This window comes from Pipistrellus hanaki (genome assembly GCF_964339955.1).
Source record: "Pipistrellus hanaki genome assembly, chromosome: 11".
Lineage (NCBI taxonomy): Eukaryota > Metazoa > Chordata > Mammalia > Chiroptera > Vespertilionidae > Pipistrellus > Pipistrellus hanaki.
In genome coordinates, this window is record NC_140513.1 from 54,420,452 (window position 1) to 54,444,316 (window position 23,865).

The window sequence follows — 23,865 nt, forward strand, 5'->3', positions numbered from 1 at the left end:
TCTGAGAAAACAGCCTCAAGCCAGGAATTCTGATTTATAAATCTCTGTCTGATTTCCTAAAAAATTTTGCAAGACTTTTAAGTACTCTAAATCTGCTTTTCTAACATGTATTTAGCAACAACAATATTCAACCACTGCCAGAGAGAATATATTTTGGAGTTAGTTAGGGTTAGAATGATGCAAAAAAAATCTAATTTTTAAAAATTCTCTATGTACATTTATTTCTCACCCCAAGAATCTACTAGTAAGTCCTCATCAGAACTGTACCAAAAATTCATAGGACAAGAAAGAGGCAAGTTAAAAAAGGTAAAACACATTGTCAGTAGAATTTCTAGTAAGTAATACTCTGCACCACTTTTTTTTTTTTCCAAGAGGATTCTCTAAGAGTGGAAATTTGTACATAGAACCTAAGAAATATTGGCTAGAAACTTAAAGAGAAATGACAATGGATTTGAGGTGAAGCAAAAATTATACAGTAGGAGGCTTCTTGTTTTTATCTGCAGGAAACCGTGGAATTCACAATAGCCACTGTTAAGGTTTTAATCATCCATTTACTCCATTTAACCCAGCCAGATTGATGATCTCTTTGGGATACAGAATCTGTGTTAGATTTTTAGATTATGTGAAACAAGTAACAATAGTTCTTATGACAGAATCTTATAAACTGTAACAAATAAATAACAATAGTTCTTATGACAGAATCTTATAAACTCAAATCTTATGCCCTCCTGTAGTTTAGGACCTATAGTATGATTTAACTATTAAAAGTTAATGAGCCTTCCATTTATCTGTCTTTGGTCCTGGAAATGACTGGCGCATCGGGGAAGAATTTCCTTAACACGAGGATGGCTAAAAAGCCTGAATAAATATGTAATACTGACCTGTGCCTTTAAACTCACCCATATGGTTTGATACTGCAGGCTACCAGCTGACATCGGCTGAGTGTTACGATCTTCGGAGCAACCGCGTGGTTGCCGATCAGTACTGTCACTATTACCCAGAGAACATCAAGCCCAAGCCCAAACTTCAGGAGTGCAACTTGGATCCTTGTCCAGCCAGGTCAGTGTATTGACCAGTTCATCTATTGTAAACATAAAGTTTCAAATAAGCTTCCTAGATTGAGATGTTTTACTTAAAAATATAATACGTAAGAGTTGCTGTCCAGTATCCATTCCTAACCTGGTGTTATTAGTGCCCAGGCCCCTTGTACTTGCTGTTATGATATCATCCCAGGGTCTACAGATTTTCCCTGAGCTACACGTGAAGCACTCACAGTCACTTATTTTCTCTTCTGATCTTTGGTTCATCATTGTTACTTGTTTCTCTCCTTAACAAGGTCAAGGTTAATAGCCCTTATGGCACAATGTTCTAAGTATTCTTTCTGTTTCAACTCTGTTACCTAATCAGTGACATGATCATAGCATACCCATCCAGGGTCCCAGCTGACCCATTTTCCATCCTGATTGACTGGACTCAAAACCAGTCTTAGAACAGTCTTTATTCTATATTTGAATAAACTCAGCCCTTATTAAAGAGGAAGCAGGACTTATTTCCAATAGTCAAATATTTTCAAAGGTCTTTTTTAATTAGTAGCTTTAAAGAGACACTTGATGCTGTCACATATCATTGTTTGTTTTTTGGAAACCATAATTGGCCCTCAATTACTTGCAGAATCAGGAATGAGACTGACAAATGAAACATCTCAGATGAGGAGTAGTCATAGAAGTGCAAGCTATAGGTGTAGTATTTATAGTTGCAACACTTTATATTCAATCTATTTATGAACTTACTCCCAATATATGAGGAAGGACATAAGGAAACTCTTCTACAAAATTAATCATGAAAAACGAAAGACAAAGAAGTTTTTTGCAAGCTTCTTCAATTTCTGAGAACCACCTCGTTGTTTCTTATTAAAAGCATAGTTTACCAAATATATGTGCATAAAACCAAACTTTGAATACTTAAAATATCATATGAGCAATGTGGATGAAAGTCATCCTATATTTGAATTGGAGGCAATACAATTTTAGTTTTTGCTGTTAACTTTTTAAAGTTTACTTGGACTCTTTCTGCCTCATATTCATGAATTCTAAATGTTACATGTGATGTGGAATTGCCTATTTCATATACCTAGCTTATAAAAGTAAACTCAGAATGACAGGTTTTTATGTAAGAAACAGAAATAATAGTGTTTTATAATTATATCATTCAGGTGAAGCTTAGGGTAGCTTCATTTTACAGCAGAAAATTCTATATTAAAAATTATATATGGCATAAATTTGAACGAGGTGTCAGAATTTTGCTTGGACGTCTTTATTTTGGAAATATTAAGGTATGAAGTATTATTAGCCAAGATAATTATACCTAATGTAATTCAATCCCATTTTAAAATTATTCTATTATTAACATCTTTATCCATATCTATACCAGAAATTCCATTCCATTGAAAAGCATAGTTAACCTAATTCAGTCAAGTTGGCTCAGCCATAGAGAAACTTTGAAAATCTTAAACATATTTCCATAAAAATATATATATGTATTTCTAGGAGAAATGAAGGATTCACTCCCATGACTGCATAAAGCTTTTCCCCACTGGGAAAAACTTGAACAAAGATGGCTGTGGAAGACAGTTGTAAAATAAAAGTATTACGTTAACCGTCTTAAGAAAATGTTTACAATCAGAATAAATTTATGCAATTTTTTTCTGGCTTCTAATTTTTACCTACCTCCTCTGTTGGAATTATATTCATGGCCTATGTCTTATTATCCAAAAGCAAAAGGTCATTCTATATCAAAAGGCATTTGCCCATGAAATGTGTGCTTTTTCTGCATCCTATGTTATTTTAAAACACCTAATGTTGGGACAGGTGGCTATTTAAAAAAGAAAAGGAGGAAGAAAAAGTAAGTTAGAGGCACATGCCAGGAAGCTTCTTTTTTTATTCCAGAAATAATTAAACAAAGCTGTAAAATTAATACTGAGCAGTAGGAGAGGTTTAAGAGGAATCTGCTTTAGGAAATGTAGATATGCTGCTCCAAGGTTAAGATACTTCAGGATTGCTGGGAAAGTTATTGAACTCATTTGCATGCCTGGGATCAAAGCAACCTTTCTGAATTCAAAGAGAAAATAAGAAGTGATGGTCTGAGTAAGAATAAACAGACTGTAGAAGAGCTTTACCCTCCCATCAGACAGCGGAACCCATCCTAAAGGAACTGTTTCCTAACTACAGACTTAACTGTCCAATAGTAAAATCAGGAATGGCACAATAATATTAAACCGATGCCTTTGTGTGCAAAATTAGCAGCCCACAAAAGGGAAAATAATAGACAATCTTAAAGTCACAAGTTTTTATTTTATCTAGCCAATGAGATATTTGTTCACTTTATGTGCCTTAGACTAGAGTTGACCTATTGTATATTATTTGAGAACAAATTCCATTCAGATAGCCACATTTATTCCTTATTAAGATTGGAAAGATAGTGGACAGCAAAAAGATCACTAAATAATTAAGTTTGTAACCCTAAGCTTATTACTTTAACCTCTGGACCTCAGTTCTCTCCCCCACAAAATGGGAGTAAGACGATTATTTGTTATATTAAATGAGTGGTTTTCAAACTGTGCCTACAGACCTGTTGTTTCTCATAGTTGCTTTGTTAAATTTCATTTTCTATATTTTGAACTATCTAAATAATAACTTAAAATGTATTTAAACATGTCAAATTAATTTTAGTTTATTTGAACTAAGCTAAGTTATAAAAATGTGTTAACAGTTGTAAAAATATTGTACCACCAAAGTAAATACTTTTTGCACTCTCATTCATTTCTTCAATTATGCCAGCTTAATTGGAAAATTAAATTTCCTAAGATTGCAAGGTGAGCTATGAAAGCTGTTACCATTAGCAACTACTCTGTGATGAGGAGAATTTTTCATTACTGCATGTCTACAACCAAAACAAATAGGATATGACAACCATTAACCATAATACATGATATCCAATTGAGGATTTGTTCTCCAAAGAGCATCACTGTTGTCATTAATTTGCTTTAAAATAAGTAATTGTTATATATTTGAACTAATGAACAACATCACTTGCTCATTTCACTCACCAACAATATCTGCTGGTTTGCATGGCTGAGCAGTGGTTCTCAACCTTCTTAATGCCGCGACCCTTTAATTCAGTTCCTCATGTTGTGGTGACCCCCAACCATAAAATTATTTTCGTTACTACTTCATAACTGTAATTTTGCTACTGTTATGAAACATAATAGTAAATATCTGTGTTTTCCAATGGCCTTAGGCAACCCTGCTAGGGACCCATAGATTGAGAACCGCTACTGTAGAGCCTAAGACCATCGGAAAACACAGATATTTACATTACGATTCATAACAGTAGCAAAATTACAGTTATGAAGTAGCAACAAAAATAATTTTATGGTTGGGGGTCACCACAACATGATGAACTGTATTAAAAGGTCACGATATTAGGAAGGTTGAGAACCACTGATTTAGTGGTTCTTGGGGTTTAAAAAGATCATTGACATCTAGCCTGTTCTTTTCAAAATAGCTTTTATGTTTTTAGGGCTCTTCTTCTGATTCTTAATATTAACTTAGAAATGTTAATGAGTTAAAAAGCTATGATGAAAAAATGAAACTCACTAATAATCTCTAGTGCTCTCAGATAACTTTGTTAATGCTTTTGCTTTATTATTTTATCTTGTCTATAGCTCATAACACAGATGAAATCATACTGTATACAATAGACACTTGGATATCAGTGACTTAATGTTCTTGGTGTCTACTATTCTCAAAGAAGCTTGAATGTCCATGACTTGTAGTGACTTGACATTTATTTGGCTGAGACGGGAATTTGCATCCCTTACACTATAAGTGCATCTACCCGGAGGCCAGCAATTCCATCCCGAGAGAGCTTTGTTGCTCTTTGCTGGTGTCATTTATGCCGTCATTTTTATGAAGTGATAAAATGCTTTGTGTCCTAGCCAAAAGTGCCCTCAAGAGGGAAACAAAAACTTAATAGTTATAATGGGAGGAAAGATGTATTGGCTTTCGGCTAAAATTAAGAATGTTTTTCACAGGTGACTTGGAGCTATGACATCACTAATCCCATCATATGCTCCATATACACAGGACAGTATATATTCTGGTGGCAGTGCCAACGTGGGCACTCCCAGAAATCCAGAGGCAAGCCCCTCCTGGATGTCAGGGATCTCCTGCATGCTTAACTTGTTTTCTGCTTCATTCATTTAACACTGCAGGAGAAACCCTTTCTCATGTAGCTGAGACACTTGAAATCTAATCAAATGTAAAATTCTCTTGCGCTTGCCATGCTACAGCCATAATTCTGTCTTACCCTTTGAGATTTTCTTTCCACACAGTGCCTGCTGGTTTGTGCATTGGTTTGTGTCATCTTTGCCTCTTGAGTGAAGGGTAAAGGCTATCATATGACCAAAAAGTCTCAAAATGTATGCCTGTGCTTCACCAATGGCAAAGGAGGCATCGTTTTGGGTTAGTTAATGAACACCTTGTATTTCTGGAGTGAAAATAGGCTACATTTGGCCTTACGTGTCTCCTTCTATGAGATTAGTAAGACTCTTAAGGCTTCCTGGGAGTAATTGTATAAGACATTGTTCATGAGAAGATCACAGAACCAGCTTTTTAGACTTGGTTTGAAGAAGCTTACCTTGGCAAGGCTTGGCCTAATGAAAAGAGCTCTTCTTCGGCACACTGTCATGATCACAGTCGTTAACACACAAATGTGTTTGTAGCAGGAACTGCCTCCAGGTTCCCCTGCCCTCAAGGAACTCAGAGCAAAGGTCCTAAACAAATGTCCTAATTTATAAGGCCCAAGTAGCAGTCATTTGGGAGTTCCAGCAGACTATTATTGTCCAGCTCCATTTAATTTGACAGAAAGTTGTGTAAGTCATCCTGGCCAGGCACCAACTTGTGAACAAGATCTCAGAATTGAATCCTAACACAACTGTAAAGAAATAATCTACAGCGTGAGAAGCAGGATGTGTAGTGGGCACATAAAAACCTGGTCACACTACCTTGGTGATGAATCCAATGGCCATGCAGCCTGGTTGGGCAGCAGGGAGCTTTGGAGCACAGCAGCCTGGCCTGGATCCTGGCTCAACCACTTACTGGTTGAGTTGCCTTTGGCAAATTACTTCTTCACGGGAAGCCTCCATTTTTTTTTTAATCCTCTGAAGTGAGGATAATAACAGTACTTACCTCATATAGTTGTCATGAGGAATAAATGGCATAATACATTTAAAGAGCTTAGCAGAGGGTCTGACATAAGTACTCAATACACTATTACCACTAAGATCATGACTGTGATAATGTTAAAAATTGCATTAAAGAAATTCTTAAACTCTAGTAATCAGTTTTCTCCTCCATGAAGGGAAAAGATAAAACTCTAGAATTATCCATGGATCTGAAAAGGTAATTCTTTATTTCTTATCTTTACAATAAAAGACACAAATCCCTAGGAAATATCTTCAAGAAAGTAAATCACATTTGTCAGATTTTTAAAATATAATGACCATAAGAAATTAAGATCATTAGCATCTCCTGATCCCAGCATGCAGTTGTCTAATATCCCTCTTCCCCCTCCCACACCACTCCCCCTGCCCCAAGTCGCTTGGAGACACTGTCATTTAATTCACACGGGATCTATGCCAGGTACATCTCAAAAAAAAAAAAATGAGAATGCAATGTAAAAAATAGAAAATGTTTTCAATTAAAGTGTAATACAATGTTTTCCTAATCACAGCAGCCTTTTTGCTTTATTATAATAGGTAAATGATTTAGAAAAGTAATAACTTCCTTCTTTTGATCAGCCTCAATATACTGCTTTGTGCAGCTAGTGAGCCAACAATTAGAAAGATCACCACAAAAACCTCATTTCCACCTTCATGCATTATTTATAATGTGGTAAACAAAGCAGAGTTCTGGTGCTTTGTAGAGCTCATGGTCATATCTTTCCCACTTTTATAGACGTTTCCTACAGTAGCCGATATATAACTCAGTTATTGAGGCAATTCAGTTCTTATACCAAGCCTCTCATCACTAGTAATAATAATCACTTGCCAATTCACATTTAAATTTTTACATTTAATTAACTGCAATTCTTTTAATGAACTTGTAAGTTAATAGAAAGGTATTTATCATCATTCTCATTTTTTAAATATAGTTTATTGATTTTTTTACAGAGAGGAAGGGAGAGAGATAGAGAATTAGAAACATCGATGAGAGAGAAACATCAATCAGCTGCCTCCTGCACACCCCCTACTGGGAATGTGCCCGCAACCAAGGTACATGCCCTTGACCGAAATCGAAACTGGGACCTTTCAGTCCGCAGGCTGATTATCCACTGAGCCAAACCGATTTCAGCTCATCATCCTCATTTTTAACCTTAATCTATCAGTTTGATTTTACTAGCTAAGTAACTTCTTTTTTTCTTCTTCTTCTTTTAAGTAACTTCTCTACTTGACTTCTCTAAGCCTGTGCCTCGCTTTTATAAAATGCGTCAGAGAGTAGCTATGAGAATTAAATGAGATAATGCGTGTAAAGCTTTAGCAAGATGCCAAGCACTCAACAAAAGCCAGCTATTAGTCTTCCGTTAGAGTCAAGCCTGTAAAATGGCTTTTCCAATGTTGCTTCTATCTGAAGCTTCTAAAGGGCTTTTGCATCCATTATCTCAGTTTAGTTTTATATTCCCTAGGAAGTTAGCAGGACAGAGACCATCCTGCATAAGTATAGGTGAAGATACTGAAGCCCAAAGAGGTGAAGTGACCTGCCCCAGGTTCTGGTGGACAAAAGGGATCTGGGTCATTAATCCTAGTGCCTCCAATTCAAGAATATATCTGATGCTACATGCACTTCAGGGTACCTTATCCCTAGTGCAGCATTTGTGCCATCACTGCAACATGTACCCTTGTTTTTCATGATGGCTTCAGCAACCTGTGAGATCTGATTTAGACCCCTCCATGGCCAGCACAGAACCATATCAATGCAAAGCTGGGGCCCTGAGTCTTTGAATTGACCACACACCCAGGTTAAGCAAGCCCCTTTCATATAAGTATAAATACAGTTGTTTACTCTAATCAAGCAATGACAGAAGCCCAAGGACACCTTCATCCCAGTTATTGGAAAGCAGTTCAGAAATTGCATTCATTAGTATCAGGGATGTTTGACTTCAGAAACACAGGTGTGAGGACATTTTAATATTTTGTGTCAGATTATCAAAAACTCTCCAGTAGTTAGTTTCATAGCAAAAAAAAAAAAAAAAAAAAAAAAATGTGCCTTAAAAATGTTTTCAAATCCTAGACAATGACACAGGATCATTTTGGTCTGGTTCCAAAAGATAATGAATGTTGCCCAGTAGGTACTACGGTATGAAGAAAAAAAAAAGTGTGACTTATTTACAGAATATTTTCTCATTTACTGGATCCCAAATTGGCTCTTTAAGTAACAGGGAAACTTACTGTTTCATCAAGTCACCAAATGTTAGAGCTCCAAGTCCCTCCCTTAGCAGCCGCTAGGAAAGTGTCACATAAGATAGAGCTCCAGGAGGTTGGGTTCCAGGCACCCATTCTTACTTCATCTTAAAACTCCTGATTCCATCCGATACTTGCATTTCGCAGTAAACCAAAGAGAAAGTCCCGATGCACTCCAAGTCACACAGCAAGGGAGTGGCAGAGAGAAGAACTGATCTTTCATCTCCCACGTCCTTGGGGGGACCTGTACTCATTATGCCATGATCCTCTGTGCTCTGCCCCTCATGGAAAAGGAAATGCTTGTGTCTCTTCCAGCTTTTTCTTACCGACCTATTGCCCCTTTCTGACTGTTGCTTCGAAAGAGACTGGTTCCTATTGCCTCGGAGCTGTCAAGAGAAGATGAACTGCTCTCTCTGTACCTGAACTCTTTCCACCACCCACAGTTTCATTCACTTTTTTATTGCGTATATAACCTGTGCCAAGTTCTGTCCTTGGTACCACGGCAAAGGCAAGGAAGAATCAACTTGAGTCTGAGCCCCAAGACTGCCCTGGCGGCATTGAGTTGTACACCTACAAAACAGCATGGTATCTGAAAAACTCATGAGACAGAAAGGGAAGAGACAATTTTTTAAAATCCGCCGTGGCTATTTCTGGGAGATGTCCACTGGAAGAGATGCAGAGTGAAGCCAAGCAGGCTAGAAGCACAGCTGCCATTGATCTGCCTTTCTCAGCCTCAGATCACCCAGTCACCTCTACCTGCCAGAGCAACCTCCCTACACTGCCCAACCCACTCCCCTCACACAGATGGCAGAGATAGCAAAAGGCCAGGAAGGGGGCTAGGAGGTGCACAGTGAGTGGCAGTTGGGGGGTTTCTTGAACCGTGTGTTTGTGTTGGTTTGCTTCAGTTCAGGTTGGTAGTAGTACTGCTTGCTTTGCACTTGCACACTAATTGCATGATTTTATGGAACGAATATTTCCTCATTGCCTCTGTGCAGAGCAATGTGTTATGAGATATGGTAAAGAATCAGGATGGATTCTGTCCCTTGATGTTTTAAAGAACACTTATGCATGCGTGAGCTTTAGTACATAGTTCAAAGTGATGAGAAGAGGGGTGCTATGGGTATTTGGAAAGGGAAGAGAGCGTTTCTGGCTAGCTGTTGAAAGGGAAAATAAGGACAGGCTTTCAAAGAGGTAGCACTTGACTAAGACATTTCCTTGGGCATTATGGAGCCACGGAAGACTTTGGCGATGGGAAGAGAGGTATCAGTTGCTATAACAGCAGAAAGTGGACTAGATTGGAGGCAGCAGTGCCTGCAGGTAGAGAGACCTGTTAGGACACAGCTGCAGAAGGGCCCAGACACGGCAGCTAGAAGGGAGCCAGGACAGAGAAAAGGCAGAGATGTCCCACAGTATCTGGGAGGCTGGCAGTGCTCTGAACAGTGCAAGTGACCGCAGGAGAAGCAGCCGTTTGCAGGGGGAGATGATGAGTTGGCCGGATGCTCTGAGTGTGACCTAGAGAGCATCCAGCTGCCAGGAAGTGAGGACAGAAGCCCTGCAGCCTGGAGGAGAGGCCAGGGGTCCTGAGGGAGTCACTGAAAGGGACAATGGAAACCAGGAAAGGGACTCCTTATAAAAAGAACCCACAAGTCAGGCAGAGTTAGTTATAGTGGGATTTTTTTCTTGGAGAGACTTATCACTCTATGTAAATTCCAGCTGAGGAGTGTGAACCTGCATATGGCTAGATTTTTCAAGTCCAGGAAAGTGTCTAAAGTCACTTCGATGATATCAGGACAAAAACTCAATAATCTTTAAACAATACCTGTGATTTGAGGTGATGAACTCATTTATATTTATATTACATTTTCCAAGGGTCTCTGTCTTATAGTTTCTCAGACTTGTTTTGTTTTTTCTTAAACGTTCTAATTCCTCTGACTGTACATTTTTTTTTAAGTTGGAAAACAGAGAAACATTAAGAAAATAAAAAAACAAGAAAGAAAGGAACACCAATAAGTTAAGCACCAGAAACAAATAACTTTTTGGTATTTTTCTAATATATGTGTGTGACATATATGCACACACATATGTACTCACTACTCACATACCCAAACACTTTATGAAAATGATAGTATAGATGATATATGAACTCATGAATTTTTTTAGTATTATGGATCCCATTGAACATTCTATTTTACATTGCATTATTTTTAAATTGACATTACATTTGAACATTTTCCGTGTCTTTAAACATGGTTCCAAAGGCTCCAGGTTCATAGACTGCTTAATATTTCATGGCGTGAGCCTGTCAGACTCTGAAGCACCCTCCTGTCGTTGGATAGTTCTGCAAGACTATGCTCTGTGTACTCTGACAGGATCTGGTGTGATGGCTTTCTTCACATGAGTCTAGAATGGCCACTTACCCTTCCTCATCATCTTCTCTACTTCCCACCACAATCCCTGAAGTTGGGATTTTAGGAGGGAGTCAGCTTAGTCCCCAGGAGAAGAGGTACTTAAGGGGTCAGAAGAGTTAATGCAACGGAAAATGAACAGATTTACCCACAAACCAACTGTTTCTTATGTCTTCTCTATGTGATTCTTTTTTAAATCACTTTTTTCTCCATCACCACACCCAACACATTCACACACATGTAAGAGTACATACATGTGTATACACATACTATAAATCAAGGCCTAAACATGGGAAGTCTTTAACATCCCTAACTGAGATCCTTTTTCATCCTTCTTCAAAATATATACTTTGCCTAAGATGAAAGTCCAGCGTCTCAAAGACGAGCAATAGAAAGTTAAGTTTCGGCAACAGAGCCTGCCCCTCGGTGACAGTGTGCTGAAAGGCCAAGGCCATGGCATGAACCCCAAGAGAGAGCAGAGCCCCTGCACAGGCATATGCATGAACAGGACTGGACAGAGCACCATTGTTTTGATATCCTTCTGTTTTCACAGGTGCCATAGAGTCATTTTATGAGTCTTCACTATGACCCATGCCATAGAAAGACAAATATAGCTATAGTTTTGCTGAATCCAGGTTTAAAGCTCCTTGTTTAAACAAAAACGTAATTTCTAAATCAGTTGAAAGCAAAGCCTTAACCTCTCAAATTCTGTACATTCCCCCCTTTTATTCCCCCTTTTTCATTTCTAGGCTGTCTCCTGCAACATTACTGCCTCCGTTTTAAATATCATCAGCTGATAAATCAGTTGGCAAAGAGCTGCGGCAGCTCATTCTAATACTGAAGATGACAAATTACAGCTATAAATTTTTTCAGGAGAGAAGGCAACGATATGCATTTCTGCAATTAGAAGTTGATGTGGGCATACTAGGGTTAGCTAAAATATTACTGCAAAGTCAATTTAATTTATTTCCTAATTACCTACTATTAGATTATGTTCCAAGTTATTAGAAGAACTTTGGAAGGGTGCATTTCATTAAAATACAGTTCTTTTAGAAAGAAAATGTCTAAATTATTGGACGTAAGATTTATTGTAAAGATATCACACTCTTCCAACAGCAGACAGGATTAGCATTTCATATCCAATTCCTTGTCTATTAGAAGGCAGAAAACAATAGGAAGTTTCTCTAACTTGGAAAAACAGGGAGAAGAGCTTAATTTTGACATTCATTCCATTCTTGTGTTACATCTGTGAGATTTTGTGCTCCCTCAAAAGGCAACATTCAGTTTCATGAACACTGTTACTGAAGGGTACTATATATCCATACACTATGAAAATTGATTTATACAAATGAGTTTTTAAAAAAACTTTATTCATGCAAATAAAAATAGAAATGTAGTAATGTAAGATAAATGAGTAAATTAGTACCCCAATTGTTGTCCCTCCTGGGAATAGAAATCTATCTTCATAGCTTTGTTTCTCATTTTCTTTCAAATTTAAATTATCTCATACATCCCCTTACTTTTCAGTAATTTCTTTAGGAATTACCTCTTTATTACTTCCTTTTTGTTCCTTATAATATTCATTTCCTCATGATTGCCATTTAGTAATTTTTTTAATATTTCTGATCCACAGTATAACCAGTTCACTTTTTCTACCCAGTTCACTTTGCAAGCCATATATTTAAAAAAACAAAAACACTACATCATTCCGTTTGAATATTTTCCATGTCTTTAAACAAAACCCTCAATTTATTTACTTAATATAAATATAAACATGTATATTGAATGTAGGTATAAATATTTACATTGAATACAGATATATAAATATATACTCATCCATCCAGGAATACATATAGAATACATGAGTTCCTTCAGGATTAAAAAAAAGGGATTCCCTGTCATTTGTCACTTGCAAAATAAGCACCTGCTGCTCATATCCAATCAAGCTCTTCCCCAAGGTAACTCTGTCTCTCACTCTTGATGGAGGGTCTGTTATACTTGCTCTTTCATCTAAGATTCATGAGTCATATATCTTCCACAAGCCAGGGGACTCAGGAATAAAAAAGTCTTGCTAATTGGAGACTTGAGTTGAATTCAGTGAAGTAGATTAGTGTCATTGCTTGGAGTCCTGAAGGCCTCTGGGGCCTTCCACACAGCCTATCATATCATTCCTTATAAACCCATTAGCCATGCGGACTATCGTGTCATTTCTCAAGGCTTCTTTAGTCTCTATCTGTAAACCGCACAAGGCTCCTAGGGCCCTAGCTATACTAACAACGCTCATCACAATCGCAACCACCACTGTAATAGCAATTAATACTATATCACACACACACACAAAATCTTTCGTACTTATTATCTCATTTTAACTGTCCTGCCTGGTTTGGTAGGGATCTTGCTTTTGTTGCTAGTTGCCTACTTTACTCACTACTTCTCCTCCCCTTTATAAAGTAACCAAGTGGCTACTTTCCAGACATTACTAAAATCCTTAGATCTGCCAAGAGAATAAACATGTTTGCTGGGTTATGTAGCACATTATATAGCATTGTCAGCTCCCAGGTACATACTCTTCTATACTGCTTTCTCTTTCATCATAAGTGATACAGTTACTGAAATTGTTTGGTGAGCATCTGGAAGTAACATTAATAATGATGATAATAATGACCTCATAGGATGTATAATTTGGGGGATTAGACAACATTTACAAGCTTATTGTGTCATAGTTAATGATGAGGTGCCAAGTTTTCTTGCCACCACCCTTCCCCATGGTATTTCCTGCTTGGCTCGGAGAACTAATTATAGTCAACGGTGCCCTTTCAAAGAACTTGCCCCATTCAAAACCATATGGTAGCATAAAGATATTGAACTGTTTTTGTGTTGTTTTCAAGACAATTTATTAATGTTGTTTTGCATTTGTCTTAAAAATGTGTATAATGTAATTATTTAGTGTTTATTTTATTGTGTGTACCTTCTACTCAGAGGGTTGGCATTATTGTTCCTAACAGTGGCGGATACAAGCAGATCATGCCTTATGACCTCTACCATCCCCTTCCTCGGTACGTAAATCAATCATCCTGCTGCTAGAACTAGTCAATCCATCTTCTGCTTCTTTCATATGTGCATAGAGATTTTGTGTGTTGTTTTTCTTTTTCCTGTCAAAATAAAATGGTAGATAGTATATTTTGCAAGCCATCCTGAGCTCTGCTTTTGAGTAATCCTGGCCTGCTCAGACTGAAGCCTGTCATTCAAAACCATTTTAAGATAGGCTTGTGTTACATTAGAGTGGACACAGTAAGTCACTCTGATTAGGTTCAGTGGATGGGTTTATGTTATGTCTCTCTTTCGCTCCCTTTGTCCTTTTATGTATTTCCTCTGCAATTGGACCCTAGTCACTAAAGCCCTGTTGCTAACTGCTGTGCAAACACTGCCTGAAGTATTACACAATACCATCCATGTGGAACTCCAGATGTGGTACTTCTCTGAACAGGGGCTTCAGCTATCCTCCTTTTGATTCAAAAGAATTATAATTAAGTTTTTTAAAAAAGGCAGTTTAAAAAAATATTCTTATTGTTCAGAAAACTTGATGGGACTTTGTTTTTCAAAACATTTTAAAATCCCATGTTCTGTGTTGCTTTTTTGAAGCTATAGTAGCTCTGGAAAACTAGGAAAAATAATGAAATTTTTAAAAAGAACTTGTTCTCTTTATTAATATATTTATAAGAAAACAGGAGAAGCTGAAAAATATGCTAACCACTGAGGGTATTATTAGCCACGCTGGAACCAGCTTCCCAGACAGCAGGAATTAGCACTGGGTTTGAAATACCCACCGTGCGAGGAGAGACCTGTGCTCCATTCTTGGGGCTCACTGGGACTTCAGGGAGTCAGCCACTTTTTAGAACCCAGATTGCTTAACACAGATTGCAAACATAGTAGTTGAAAATAATCCACAGTAGTTTGCTCAGTCTCAAACTAAACAAAGCCTGGGATATAATTTTATTGTGAACTATGAAATAATAGACAAAGTTTGCTTGAAAATCTCCAAATACTTCATGAATTGGATTCCCAATAGAGGCATTTAGGGGCATCTAGTCCAGCTCTCCAATGATGCCTCATTCTCCCATTCCTTACCCAAAATCACACCAATTGTATAGAGAGGCATATGTTTACACAATATGCATATATGTGTATCTAATGCATATGTATTCACACATGTATCTACACACCAGTTGTGAAGCTACCTCAACAGTACACCAGTTTCTCATACACCAGTGCAAGTGGTCATCCAGTCTCTACGTCAGAACTTCCCGTGATTTGCAGGGAACTCACTTTCCACCATTTAATTGTAGCAGTAGAGGAGACTTTATATTACATATAATTGTTTGTTTGTTTTTAAGTTCTTCCACTTACTAGTCAGCTCTCTCCCACGTTCCTATGACTATATTGATAAAGATGATAAATGACTTTAGAATGCTACCGATGAATCATTTTTGCTTGTTTGATCCAGAACCTAACTTATATAGTAAATCTTCTTGAAAAAAAAATAATAGAATGGAAATATAAAAATATTAATTTAGCTGAGCCAAAACTTCATTTGATTTCAATTTCTGTATCTGTAAAGCAAGACACATGTATGTGCTTATGTGAAAGCTGTCTATTTCACGATAAAAGCAATGTTGGGAGTCAGTGAGCAACATCAAGTTTATATTTTCCCTGTAATGGCACTCCAAAATTTCTTCAATATCTATGATTTCTTTTGTTTATATTTTTCTGGTATGCCTAATACCTGTCTTAGGTTAAACTTGATTTCTTCTGTATTTGGCTTTCCTCCAAACATCTGCAGCCAGCAGCCTCAGTAACAGCTTCAGATGAGCCTTCCTGATGTCCGTTTGCACCTGCCCTGTGCACACATTGGCCTGTCCCTGCATCACAGGGAAAAGACAATTAGCAAATGGACTCTAGTTCTCATTTCTTGCACTTTGGTTACTGAAGTAATTCTAAAGTTAGATATTCTGCTTTATTTATAAAATCTTAGTAAATGGAAGTGTGTTTTCATTTCATCAGAAGAACTGAGGCTTAGAAAAGTCTCTCAGATGGAAGCAGAAGGCCTCACTTATTGGAATTATTTAAATGGGCTTAAGACCACACTGTAAACACAAAACACAGTTAATGAATTTTTATTGTTTTGTTTTTGCTTTCCGTCTTTACTATAACACGTATCTGAGCAGAATATAAAAATGTAACCTGGTAAATTATTCTTCATTCATAATTACTATGTACAACTTGCTCACATCATTCTTAATTTTGAGAATTTCTTAAACAAAACACACTGTGTGTTTAAAAATTAAAAGCCAAAGGAGTTAAAATATATGATTTATCAAAATTCATTTCTTATTTTTTCAGGAAAAGATTCTTGGACATGCTTTTCTTTTTCTTTTTTAAATATATTTTTATTTTAGACAGGAAAGGAGAGGGAGAAAGAGACAGAAACATCAGTAATGAGAGAGAGTCATTGATAGATTGTCTCCTGAATGCCTCCACCTGGGGATCAAGCCCACAATCCAGGTATATGCTCCGATCAGGCATCAAGCCATGACCTCCTGATTCATAAATTAAAGCTCAACCAACTGAGCCACACAGGTCAGGCTTTTTTTTTTCTTTTTTTCCAAGCACTTAAATGGTCCCTATATAGAAATACCTCTCTCACCTATTGTTATATATTCTTTAAAGCACCCAGACATGCTTTGCTTTGAAATTCCTCCTAATACTATTGTTAAGCAAAGATTCATTTGATAATTTTTCCCATATAGAACTACAGTTGCATGCTGTAACCATACTATAAATTCTTAGAATAATATCAGCATCATTTGTCTTTCTGTGACCACTGACATGGAAAAGGATACTTATGACTGTTCATGAAATTACACTCTGGGTCAGGCCCCAGGGCTGAGACAGAAATTAATCACTCTCTCTTTAGAAGGGTCAAGTTTAGGGATGTTGAAGTACCAATTAAAACATGTGCTCCTTTTATGGCATCTTAATGTTCTAAGAGATTAAAGTACATTCAATAACATATTCCCACTTCATTGTCAGGTCAAATCCAAGGCGAGCGTGTACTTAGATATGCAACCCAGTTTCAGTCTGAATCAGACCTGTTTCTCACCTCCTGAGGGAAGCTCTCCAGAGAGCTGTGGAGACAAATGAGGGTCGGACTTACCTTTCTGCAAGAGAAACACTCCACAGCGCTGCTTCATTCTCTTGAAAGGGATCAGAAAGTTTCCTTAAAGGCTAGACAGAGGGCCTCAGTTTCCCCGTAACAACATTTTCTTTTGAGTCTCCTGGGGAAACGTGCATAGGAAAATATTGTATTTGGCAACAAGTTTAGGCTGTTGGCAGTGGAGATAATAGTTGTTGCCTAGACTTGAGCAGTACAAAGAAGATGTGGAGGGAAATTCTCTAACTGTTAAACACACATTATACAGTCTCATGCACAAGAGAAGTCAGGATCGCGATGTACATGAAATCCTATTTAGAGAGTGATTTCTGTCTCCATAATGTACCTGTGCAATATTTTGTATTTTTTAAAGAAGTTTTATTTATTTTCAGAGAGAGGGGGAGAGAGAAACAGTGGTGTGAGAGCAAAACATTGAATGGCTGCTTCCAAATTGACCCTTCGGTGCACGGGACATCACTTCAACCAACTGAGCCACACTGGCCAGGGCCACTTGTGAAGTATTTTTAAATTTAACTATTCAAGTGGATTTAACTCAGTGATACTTTGTGTTGCTCTCATTAAAATGATATCTCTCCTAATTCTAAGAGAAATCTGAAAGTTCCTCAGCAGTCCTCACAAACAAGCAGAATACATGCAAGAAAGACAAGCTCAGTTCCAATGTTTCTATTTTTTTTTTTTAATTTTATACTGTCTATGTCTACAGGAGGAGAGAAAAGGATCAGACAGATACCTCTCTGCATCTGCTCCCAAATGCTTCAGAGCTTTGTGGAGATCTGAAGAATCAATGAGATTCTCTTAAATGTTATGGATAATATTGCTATTTTCTCCACTACTGAACTACATTTCTAGATTCCAATGCCATTAACCTTCCAACCAAAACCAAACTACTTCACAATTCCAGGAGTTCTTTATTGGGGGAACACTAACTGCTAGTATCCCTCAATGGAACAAGTAGGTAATATCTGTGCAAGCACATTTGCTTCTTAGTGTAATGATGGCACAGTTTGGACTTCGGAATTGTGCTGAATCCATGTACAAGGTAATCCCAAAGCTGATGATTATAGAAGGTGGAAAAGTGTTCATTTTATCTTGATTTTTCTCATGTAAAAGAATCTGGAAGCTAAGTAATAAAGTATTGCATTGCAAATAAAAAGTATCAGCCCAGGTGCAAATTATATATTGTTAATTGATTACCCAATTTTAATCTTGACATAAATATTTAATGATTTAATAATACTGGTATATATTTATATATTTAGAATATATATTTATAAAACATAATATACACACATATAAAACATGTAAATTAAAACTAGAGGAAGAAAGACTGAACATCCCTCTTTTCTTTAAAAATATATATATTTTTTATTTCAGAGAGGGAGAGAGAGAAACATCAATGATGAGAGAGAATCATTGATCAGCTGCCTCGTGCATGCCTCCTACTGCGGATTGTGTTGCTCTCATTAAAATGATATCTCTCTTAATTCTAAGAGAAGTCTTTAAAGTTCCTCAGCCCTGACCAGGAACCGAACCATGACCTCCTGGTTCATAGGTTGATGGTCAACCACTGGGCCTCACCAGCAGGGTGAACAGCCCTCTTTTGAGTAAGTTACAGACAACACAGATATTTCTGAGGACTGTCTCAAAACAGTAATGTCTTATATTTGTGTAGGGCTTCAAGGTTTACAGAGCGCTTTTGCCAACATTGACTCCTTTTCTCTCACTCATCAGATTTCAGGCCACAGATGGCTTTTAGCTCTTTGGACCATAGCTTCTCTGAGCCCGATGGCCCCCATAGGCGCTGGGAATGGGGTTGGTTCAGAAAGGTCACTAAGGAGGTTTGGCAATGTGCATGTCTGCCCTGATAACTCCCCTTGTTCTGTAGGTGGGAGGCCACCCCGTGGACCGCGTGCTCCTCCTCGTGTGGGGGGGGCATCCAGAGCCGGGCAGTTTCCTGTGTGGAGGAGGACATCCAGGGGCATGTCACCTCAGTGGAAGAGTGGAAATGCTTGTACACCCCTAAGATGCCCATCGTGCAGCCCTGCAACATTTTTGACTGCCCTAAATGGCTGGCACAGGAGTGGTCTCCGGTAACTGTGCCTTCTTTCTTTGTTCATTAAGAGAATAAGTCCACTCTTCCCTCTCATCACTGTGCCCCCACCGGCTACCCTGTGCAGCTCCCCACTTCTCCTCTTAAGGTGTCTAGAAATCTACTAATTTTCTTCTGGAGTAGGCATGCCCCAAAGCCAAGGAATGAGTAAATCTATATCCATACCTTTCTTCAAGTTCCTTCAAAAAGCCTCTACCACCTCCATGTTTCTTCAAGGACAAGGAGGCACATGTTTGTCAAGAGTTAGTGAGGCCAAATGACTATTCCTGAATCAGTGAAAGAGCTCAGTAGACCTAAAGTTTGGTTTCTTTTTTTATTTCTTATCCTTTCTCTATTACCCAAAAGGAGATTGAGTGGATTGAAATTAAAGCTATGTATATATCATCCATTGAAAAAAATGCAGTAAAAATCACAAAATAACTGGAAGAGATAAAGTAGAATAGCTAAAAAAAAATTTATTCTAGATGTTAGGAAAGGTGCTGCACCAGCTTAAACAAAATTATTTGGATTTAGGGTTTCCTGGCTGCCAATGCCAAAAGGTCTGAAGTAGCAAGGGAGATAGAAAGATGGGGGGACAAACCATTATGCCCTCAGCCACAGAGATGGCAAAAGACTTCATTTTAGCTAAGTGGCTTCGTGGCAGCAGATCCCAGCTGTGACATTTCTCTTTTTCTGTCCTTGCTCCCAGGCATAGAACCACTGAGGTGTTGCCTACATCTGGCCATTGAATCCGTTCCTTTCAACACTTTTCTCCATGTCAGTATAATCAATTGGATCAGCCATGCTGCAATATAAATCAGCAGAGATGACAGTTTAAAAAAACTTTCTATGTCTATGTCAGATCTAGCATTTCCCATATTTCGGACCTAGCAATCATTAGCAAAGGGACTTACTAATATTAAAATGCATTGTTAGTCATCAAAATTGAGCACACTCTCTACACTTCTCTAGTTTCTTCTCTCCTTTTTGCTGCTTGGTTCGGGACTTTGCACACAGTGGGTGTTGAAGGAATGCTGATTGAGTAATCCAAAGCTAAGTGATTGCATTTTCAGCCAGCTGCACCCTAGATAGCCCAGTAGCATAAAGATCTCATGATGGGTAAGAAGTGGTATAAATTCATCAGGAGTCCTTATATACACAAGCAGCCCTTTGAACAACCTCAGTGGGGGGATGCAGAAGAGGAAACAAAGCTTTGCCTGTGAGTCTTCTCTCTCTCTTGCGTTCTTCTTTCAGTGCACGGTGACGTGTGGCCAGGGCCTCCGGTACCGCGTGGTTCTCTGCATCAACCCTCGAGGAATGCACACGGGAGGCTGCAGCTCCAAAACCAAGCCCCACATCAAAGAGGAATGCATCATACCCACCCCCTGCTATAAACCCAAAGGTAACTTGGCAGGTGCTCTGTAATCAAGCTTTTTAGTCTGTGTACTCGGCTGCTGTCTTAATCTCCTTAGAATATTGTTAAGTATCCCACGTGTTCTTATTAACTATGCTTTGTAACTTAGACTCTACTAAAAATGGGCTTACGTAACTTAAAAAAAAAAATCTTTCCAATAGTCTTGCTTGCAAATTGTTATAAAGCACTACATACTTATATAATGCTCTCCTGAGTCATAGGTTGTTTGAAGACTGTTGCTGAAGAATATCAGATAGATCTGCATGCAAGGAGATATTATAGAGATATTGTAGAAATATGCGTCGTTTACTGTCCACATTGTTGGCTGTTAAAAGCAATGCAGTGAATTCTAAGTGTCCATTTTGCTAAGCAGAAAATACATTGGGAAGCCTGAGACTTCAAACAGATGAAACAGAAAGCTATTGCTTTTCATATTAAAAATCAGCACATTATTAATGTAGTGGACTCCAGAAACATAATTTGAAATGAAACATTGAAATAAATTAGAATTTAATAGATATGGCAAATAATTTTAAAAAGTAGGCTTTAGAACAGTTCTACCTAGTGAGTAAGATTTATTACAGTTATGCTGGGCTGCTCAGATTAGCTTGAATATTAATCTTCTCTGCTAATATTGGTAGAGTCTATGTCAATGAAGTAGACAATTCCAAAGTCACAAACCATTCAGAAGTAAAGAACTTTTTATTGCAAGCTTCCTCCTATTTTTAATATTGAATAGGATTCCCATTTTCTTCTTAATTTGTTTTCTTAAGCCATTAAATTTCTCCAAAAATCAGCCACTATAAAGCTCTTTGTTATACTACAGTTTGGCATAGTGAAATCTAAATTAATGATATAAAGGAAAACCAAAAAGCAAATGCATCCTGGAAATCCTGATCAATTTTAATTTATCACCTCTCTCTGTAAGCCTTAGTTTCATCTGTAAAATGGGAATGATAACAATAACCCTCTCAGGATCATATGGAGATTAAGTGAGATATAGTGCAAACAGGATGCTTAGCTCACTGCCTAGGATGTAGTAAGTGTTCTATACATGTTATCTTGACTATCATTAGCATCCTTATATGTGGGAGGAAGTGGCCACTGGTAGATCTGACAGGATTCAGTTCAAATAGGCAGTCAAGTATAACAAGCCCACTATTAGTGCCAAGCTGAATGCTTCCTTATTGAAAGACAGGGATGGCTCGTGCTGTCAGAGATGGCATCATCGAGTCAATTAGCTGGAAGATTGGACTGGTTGTTAAATGATGGTTAAACCCTCAATTTTGCAGACCGCCATTTAACAGATAGAATAACAGTCTGTAAGTCATATGTGAAATTAACAAATTGTTAATTTAAAAATGTTTTTAATCAATATTTGCTTATATTTAAGTTAACAGGTTATTTTTTGCTATTGTTATTCACTGTTATTTTTAACAAATTTTAAAAATTTGTTGGGGGGGAAAACGCTGTAGTAATTTCACCAAATGTAAATAAATATTACATATCTACAACTATAGTTTACATATGTGAATCCAAGGATCACCGCTCATAAACAGTGTTTGGCAAACAGTTAGCATGTGATCACACCGCATCACACAGGGTAATTGGTTCTGTTGCCATGTGGCGTGACTTTTGCAGCAGTTTTAACTGGTGCCAGCCCAGGTGCCCACGTGTGCTAAGTCACGTCCCAGCCGTGTGCATTCGTTAACTCACAGTGACTGGTGAATGCACACATTTACTAGACCTATTCAGAATACGTTTAAAATTACAGTAATACATATAGAAAACTTTTCTGTGAAATTGAACTTTTCACCCATACTGAATTTTTATTACACAGATGTATCTACATAACTAAAAACAGGTAAATTAATTGGCCAATTTTTTAACAGACAGATTCAGAAAAGCCTACTTTATTATATAATGGGCTTTTTGCTTTAACAGACACCCCCTTGCCCGAATTAGTCTGTTATATCAACGTTTTAGGGTATATAGGTACCGTATTTCAGAGTCTAAGATGTTAGCCAATCTTTTGGGCTATGGCAGTTTTATATTTCTCACTCGCTTTGTTTCCTGACCATAAACAATTGCTGCACAAGAGGACAAGAAGGGATGCCCTAACTTAAAATAGTCAATTAGTCACTAGCTCTGTCTTTACCAAACCACTTCAGAAAAAGAAAAGCAGTTTGTGGTTAAGTATCGAAAATAAAATCTGGATTTTCACAGCTAAGTAGTGAGTCTGGCTCTACTTAAGCATCATTAAAATGCTATATAATTCTATGGTGTATGCCCATATAGACATTTCTTTCATCTTTGCAATTATATGTTATAAAATGGTGATAGAGCTTCACTGGCTTATACTATAAAGCAAATATGCCTATAAATGACCCTAATAAAATATGTCAGAATGGAAATCTTGGCAGTTACTTCTGTAGGAGCAGTTTTAATCTTCCTCTTTCTTTTTCTCCACAATTTCTCCCCAGGAAGTAGTTAGGAAGCTTGTTCTGGATTGTTTGGCCAAAGCTACAGAAATAGGTGAAACAAGTCAAAATTATGGGTTATTATCCTTCAGTTGCTGATATTCCAATTGTCAGTGAGCCTGGGGGTGTATAGTGAATGAATCGGATAGCTAAAGCAATGGTTTGTAAATATCAGAGTGGCAGTTCTGCTTGGCTTTGACAATATGGCATAAATCACACTCAGACAAAGGCAAAAGAAAAGCAAATTAGAATATATGAAAGTAACACAGTATAATTTTTTTGTAGTTTATTTTGTTTTAAAAGGTAAATATTGGCCAAAACGGTTTTGCTCAATGGTTAAAGCATCGGCATGTGGACTCAAGGGTCCCAGGTTTGATTCCAGTCAAGGGCATGTACCTTGGTTGCAGGCACATCCTCGGTGCGGGGTGTGCAGGGGGCAGCTGGTCGATAGTTCTCTCTCATTGATGTTTCTAACTATCTATCTCTCTCCCTTCCTCTCTATAAAAAAATCAATAAAATATATTTTTTTAAAATAAATAAAAATAAAAGGTAATAAAAATAAAAGATATTGCTTTATCTTTTCAACAGAAAATAGTGAATAGATACTTTGATGATATATTGAGGTAGTGCTCCTAGAGTTACAACTTTCATAATTAAAAAAAAAAAAACACTTTTTTTTTTGCTCTTCAACATAATAAGGAAGAAACATACACAGTGTTATTAAATG

The 23,865-nt window shown here is 37.5% G+C and overlaps 1 protein-coding gene across 1 annotated transcript in view; it reads left to right on the forward strand.

Moving 5' to 3' along the window:
* Positions 1-23,865, forward strand: part of ADAMTSL1 (ADAMTS like 1) — a 385,178-nt gene that overhangs the window by 159,291 nt on the left and 202,022 nt on the right. Inside the window, exons 9-12 of the mRNA XM_084898074.1 lie at positions 921-1,059; positions 13,929-13,979; positions 19,041-19,245; positions 20,499-20,646. Coding sequence (XP_084754200.1) covers positions 921-1,059; positions 13,929-13,979; positions 19,041-19,245; positions 20,499-20,646 — 543 coding nt within the window. The remainder of the gene's footprint in view (positions 1-920; positions 1,060-13,928; positions 13,980-19,040; positions 19,246-20,498; positions 20,647-23,865) is intronic.